The 6,000-nt window shown below is 61.7% G+C and overlaps 1 protein-coding gene across 2 annotated transcripts in view; it reads right to left on the bottom strand.

Moving 5' to 3' along the window:
- Positions 1-887: 887 nt before the first annotated feature.
- The window catches only part of PAK4 (p21 (RAC1) activated kinase 4), a 46,582-nt gene continuing 41,469 nt past the window's right edge, over positions 888-6,000 (bottom strand). For both annotated transcript variants that reach the window (XM_079908245.1, XM_079908244.1), the window contains 5 exons: positions 5,398-5,531; positions 5,046-5,172; positions 3,805-3,930; positions 2,416-2,550; positions 888-1,892 (listed from right to left, as the gene is read on the bottom strand). In XM_079908245.1, the coding sequence (XP_079764371.1) occupies positions 1,737-1,892; positions 2,416-2,550; positions 3,805-3,930; positions 5,046-5,172; positions 5,398-5,531 (678 nt within the window). In that variant the 3' untranslated portion in view covers positions 888-1,736. The remainder of the gene's footprint in view (positions 1,893-2,415; positions 2,551-3,804; positions 3,931-5,045; positions 5,173-5,397; positions 5,532-6,000) is intronic.

Here is a 6,000-nt window from a genome sequence, read left to right as displayed (position 1 = left end):
GGACGTCCTGTACTATGCTTTAAATCTCTGTGTTTATCCATCTAGATCATGTGTGTACTTGGCCAGGCTGACACAGAAACAGTGCCGGATCCCTGGGGGACTCAGGTCCTGTGGAGAGGGGTGCTGTGGGGTAGGGGCTGACAGTGGGGGCGAGGCAGGACTAGGTCGGATTCTCTGGCTCCTCTCCACACACTTCCAGCCCACAAACCAGACTGAGGTCCCTGGTGCCGGTGACGCCTGGAGGGCTCTGGGAAGGGGGTCCCCTCCTTGGTCTCTCAGTGTCCCCAGGAGGCCGCTGCTGCCCCGACACCTCCCAGGGTGCTGGGAAGGACATACGCCGAGCCAACACTGGCCTGGGGCAGTCACTGCCCAAAACGCAGAAGCAGCGCCGTCTCCTGTCGGCCGGATTTTCTCCTCTCCCTGAGACCCGGCCTCAGCCTGGAGGGCAGGACACGGCCAATGGAATATTTCTGAGGCTGGCAGCTCCTGGTCCATCCGTCTTAGCCGACGCCCCAGCAGCCCATCTGCCTGTTGACCGGTTTCCTAACATCAGCTCACCAAGGATCAGTTCCCACCCACTGAACGCACTCCAGACAACCTTTAAAATAGGTTTCCAGCAAACTGCAGATTTGGCAAACTGGTCATCATGGCACATGGACTGGTAAACTGGCTGCTTCCAGGCCTGGGGGGCATCAATCCAGCCCTGTAACCGGCTGCTTGGACCTGGAACTCCCGCCCACCCACAGACACGGCCCTGGCCCTGAACTGGGCTGGAATCCTGGGGTCAGCCAGGCCTCCCTCCCAACCCTAGAGCCCCTCCCCATCAATTCTCCCCACAAGACGGCCTGGACGGCGGTGGGGGGGTCTCTATGCACACTGCACACACACAAAACAAGAAACTGGTTTAATTGTAAAACTAAGTTGAGGGAGGGGCGGGCGGGGCTGCACTGAGGGGGCAGGAACCCGATTCTTCAAGCAGTGGTCCTGTCCCCGGTGCCACCCCGCGGGACAGGGACCATCCGTCCCCAGATGGGGGCTAGAGTGTTATAAAATGACAATATAAATAGACTTCTAGAAAAGAGGAGGCTGTTCCAGGTGCAGTAGTCATGTTCTGCAGAGGCTGGGGGTGGGTGGGAAGCCCTGACCCCTGTCTCCGCATCCAGCCACAGAGAGGGGTGTGGGGCGAAGGGAAAAGGCCACTCTTCAGACATTCATGATCGACCCCCGCAATGGCTCAGGGGAGAGGGGCTGTGGATCAGGCGAGGTCTCAGAGACACGCACTCGCAGGCTGGAGGACAGAGGAGCTGGACCTTCTACATGCACACATGCGTGTACACACACACACACACGCGTGCGCACGCACACACACACACACACGCACACACACCTCTTTCGTAGTGTTGTCTCCACCCCTGGCGGCCCCCACTGCAGGTTTCCAGTGATGGGAAGGCCGCCCGTCCTTCCTGGAGACAGGACAACACTGGGGCGGGCCTGTCCCAGAGGGTTGGCGGGTCCTGGGAGCCTCGTGTGCTCCCACAAGTCCCTGCGCTTTTTTAAAAGTCCCAAAATCAAAACGGCAGTTCAGTAGTAGGGTCCCGCACACCCCCCAGCAAGGAGGGCAGAGCCATACAGAGTGTCTCCTGGGCTGGGAGGGGCAGGGGCCGGCCCTCCACTGGCCTCTGGCAGGGCAGGGGTGACCCAAGGGGCTCTTTGGTTCAGGGTCAGGGCGCTGGGCCTCATCTGGTGCGGTTCTGGCGCATGAGGGGCACGATGCTGGCGGGCGGGCCCGCTTTGGCCAGGAATGGGTGCTTGAGCAGCTCAGCCGCCGTGGCCCGCTGTGCCGGGTCACGCACCAGCAGGCGGTCCAGGAAGCCCTTCAGGGATGGCGACACCTGTCAGGAGGCGGGCGAGAGGGTCAGGGGGTCTGAGAGCCAGCTCCACTGCTCACTCGCTGTGGGGCCTCAGTCTCGTCCTCTGTCAAATGGGCTGACAACACCTACTGCCTAGGGAGGGGGCAAAGAGGTCCCAGGAGCTTGGCCCCAGGGGCTCATTCCCTCCCCATTTCCAAGGTTCAGCAGGACCCTGGCAGCAGCTGGGCCCTGGAGGCACCCCTTTCTCACCAGGCAACTCCTTCACCACGAAGTCCCCTCTCCTGGACCTGGCTATGCTGTGTGCGTCTAGCCAGGCCAGCCTAAGTACAACTTCTGGGATGTGGGGTGGTGAGGGCACAGAGTTTACACAGACACTCGAGGCCTGGGGGACACGGGGGTGACCCAGCGCACAGTAAGCGCCACCTCGGGAGGGAGCCATCCATACCCCAGTGCTGCCCGCACCCAGCGCTCTGCTTGGGTTCGGGGCTGGGTGGAGCCCTGTCCCCCCACCCCCACCTGCCTGCCGCCTGCGGGAGGGGCCCACCTTGTGCAGGTTCTTCAGTCGGGGTGGCAGGTTGTCCCGAATCATCTTCATGGCTTTGAGGGGTGGCTCATTGAAGTAGGGGGGCTCCCCATCCACCATCTCGATCACCATCACCCCCAGAGACCAGATGTCCACCTGCGGTGGGGACGGGGCAGCAGGGCTGAGCTGTGCAGGCATGGCCAGTGCTCGAGCGACACCCACAGAGGGATGGCCCTGGTTCTGTCTTTGCCTCTTCGCTCCTAGAATCCTTGGGCCCTGAACACCCTCGCTGATACCTAGCCTGCCGGACCCTATGCACTCCTCACCCAGGGAGCCCTCTGAAGGGTTCTGCCCACCCAGCATCTATCCCCTTCTTTTTTGCTAACCCCCCTCCTTCCCCTGGGTTCCTCTGGAGAACTCCCTCTCCCCTACTTCAGTCCATGGAGCATGACCAGGTAGCCTAATCGGCAAGAGTCCGGACACAGTAATTGGTTCAGGAATGGGCACAGGACCCAAGCTGAGCCAGTCACAGTCAACCCTGAGACTTCAACCAAAATATTCAGGAAAACAGTAGGACTCATGTGATGTGTTCCGGAGTTGCCAGGGTCATGTCTGTGCTGACCAGGGGAGCACCTGCCTGAGTGAAGACTACAGGGGGGAAATTCTAGGGACCCACAGCTTTCCATTTTGCTAAATCCGTTTGAGATAGTTTTGTCACTCACAGGCAGTCCTGATTGAGATGGTCCCTCAGAATCTCCTCCCAGCCTCCCCTCCCAGTGTGATCCCACTCCTGCCTGAGGTTCCCCCAAGATATGCTTCCAAGGGCACCTTGGCCAGGCCCTGGGTCAAGCCTTGTTGACTGTGGAGGAATCCTCAGGGCCACAGGCCACAGCTCAAAGACCAGGCAGGTAACGGCAGGGAGTGAAGCAGGTCAGTGCAGGCAATAGAGCTGGGTGGGGACTACGGCCAAGACGAAGGCGCCCCTGCACTTGCTAACGTGGAGCAGCCCCTCAGCGCCTGCTGACTGTTGCTGTGCGGGAATTTGGCCTCCACATGGCCAGAGCTCTTGGTTTTCTGACAGAGGATAAAATTCAGACTTTCACGTGAGAGCTCTTTTTAAAATGCTCGCAAGAGCATCTTCAGAGCACGTCAGCCAGTTTGTGGCCTCTGCCCCAGGCTGACAGGCAGGGCCAGGGCCAGGGCCACTTCTGCTCAGCATTCTGTTCCCAGCTAAGCACTGGCCTGGCTCCAAACTAGAGCCCAGTCAGCAATGAGTGCACGCAGCCATGCCTACTTCTCCCCCAGACTGTTCCCAGGGACTGAGCCCCCTCACCCCCAGCACTCTGGCTGTTCCGGACTGTCACAGCGTAAACCAGTGCCGAGCGGCACGGCCGGCCACCTCTGGCTCACCTCTGGCCCGTAGGGGAGGCGGGAGATGAGCTCCGGGGCCATCCAGTAGGGCGTGCCGACCAGGGACTTCCTCCGGGGCACCTCCTTGCTCACCTGGGCACAGAACCCAAAGTCTGACAGCTTCACCTGCAGTAGGACGTAGGCAGTAGGGTCAGAGGTGCTGGTGGGAGCAGGGTGAGCAGAGGCATCTACCTAATTGATTCCTTGGCCTCGGACGCGCTGGGTCTCCACGATGCTGCCCAGAGGTCAGAGCCTCTGGGGAGCTCTGCCGTCTCCTGGCTGGGGCCCTCAGCCGTGTCACTTGCCCAAGATCGCACCATCTGCCTCCGTGACAGGGTCTGCGCTGGGGCTCTCGGGGGAAGTGGCCCGAGTCCCAGGGGTACCAAAGGCTGGGCGGGGACTCAGACTGAGGCTGGCTCCCAATGCTGTGCCCTGGGCCCCTGCTTCCCGGCAGGAAGCACACCTTCAGCTGGCAGGTGTCCAAGGGGGGTACAAGGGGACACAGCCTGCCTCTGCAACAGCTACGTCCCCAGACCAAGGATTTATACCTTTGCTGGAACTGTGGGCCCTATCTGGACTCTCGAGGATGTCTGTGGACCCTCCCACCCCCAGAGAGCATGCTGACACATGTCCCCTAGACACATCTGCAGACAACTTTAGGTGTTCGTGGACCCCAGCTGAGACTCCCGGTGACACTGAGCCTTCCCCCCACCCCCCGCCTCTGCTGACTGGCGTAACGTTCCTGGGGGAGGGCGGGCAAATCACCAACAAGAATTTGGTGAAAGTCAAGGGCCCCCTCCCACTGAAAATCATGTTCACTCTTGGAATATAAATGCAGGTTCTGGTCACTGTGGACCACCCATGGACCTCAGACTCAGAACTTCAGCCCAGAAGATGGGAGACGGGACTGGAGTCCACAGCCCACGCCTGGATGCCAGGCTAGGAGCAGGTTCTCACGTGGCCGAGAGGCTGGCCACCCAAATGGAGTCTCCCCTCTCTGGGCCCAGGGCTAGCCTACAGTTCCCAACGGCCCGTGCTGACGGCAGAGCCCCGCCAGCCTGAGCCCCTGACCGCAGGGGCAGAGGCCGCACTCACGTGGACCCCTGACTCTGGACTGCTGCCCAAGGAACGAAGGAACTTACTGCTCCTCACGTGACTGCACTCGGGGGTCAGAGCACACCCTACCAGCAGAGGGAGAGCTGGGCAGAGGCGGGGGAAGGCCAAGCCACCCCGTTCCTCACCCTGCCATCGTGGGTCAGCAAGATGGAGTCGCTCTTGATGTCCCGGTGGATGACCCCCTGGGCGTGGAGCACGGACAAGGCCTGCAGCACGGCCAGGCACACGGCGGCGATCTGCTCCTCGTTCATCCTGCGGGGGTGGGTGGGTGAATGACGGGGACAGACAGGGCCCCGCCCTGGGGTTTAAGGGGGACACAACACTACCCTGGGCTTTGAGGGGGACATGGCCCCACCCCAAGGGGTCTGGAGGGGGCCAGTTCTATCGTGGGAGAGGTCTGAGGGGGCCCAGGTCCACCCTGGGGAGCCGGGGGAGACAGCAGGCTGGCTGTCACAGGGCCCAGCTGTCCAGCAGTACCTGGTGTGGGTGACGATGTCGGTGAGGGCGCCTCCCTCCAGGAACTCCATCACCACCCAGAGCTCGTCCCCGACCAGGTAGCTGTTGTACATCTCCACCACATTCTCATGCTGGTAGTCCCTCATGATCACCACCTGGGCATGGGAGGCCGGGTTGGCGCAGCGGAGGGAGGACGGCCAGCCCCTGCCACCGGAGCCCTCCCCCCTCCCTCTCAGCCTGGGTGTGGACCCTGCCACACTGCGGGTCTGCTTCCACCCGTCACTCCTGCTCATCGGGGTCCCCCTGGGCTGTCCTCCCACGGCCAAAGTCAAGAGACCTCAAAGGCAGCGTGGGCCTGACGTCTGCACTCTATTCCAGGGGTGCTCCCGCCCCGCACACACCCCACACTTCTGACGCTGGTCTCTGACCAGCCCTGGGCTGGGCCGCGAGTGGCTCTGATGGCCAGGCTGGTGTCGGGAGAGGGAGCTGGAACGAGGGCGTCTAAGCACAGGGCTGAGACCAGAAGGCCAAGCAGGTACTAGGCAGGTCAGATAAAAGGCAGTGGGGGGTGGGGGGGTGAGGGAAGAGATTTCAGGGGCAGGAAGGCCTAGCAAGGCAAAGCCT

This window comes from Stenella coeruleoalba (genome assembly GCF_951394435.1).
Source record: "Stenella coeruleoalba genome assembly, chromosome: 20".
In the NCBI taxonomy this organism is placed as follows: Eukaryota; Metazoa; Chordata; class Mammalia; order Artiodactyla; family Delphinidae; genus Stenella; species Stenella coeruleoalba.
This window is presented reverse-complemented; position numbering and strand designations above follow the sequence as displayed.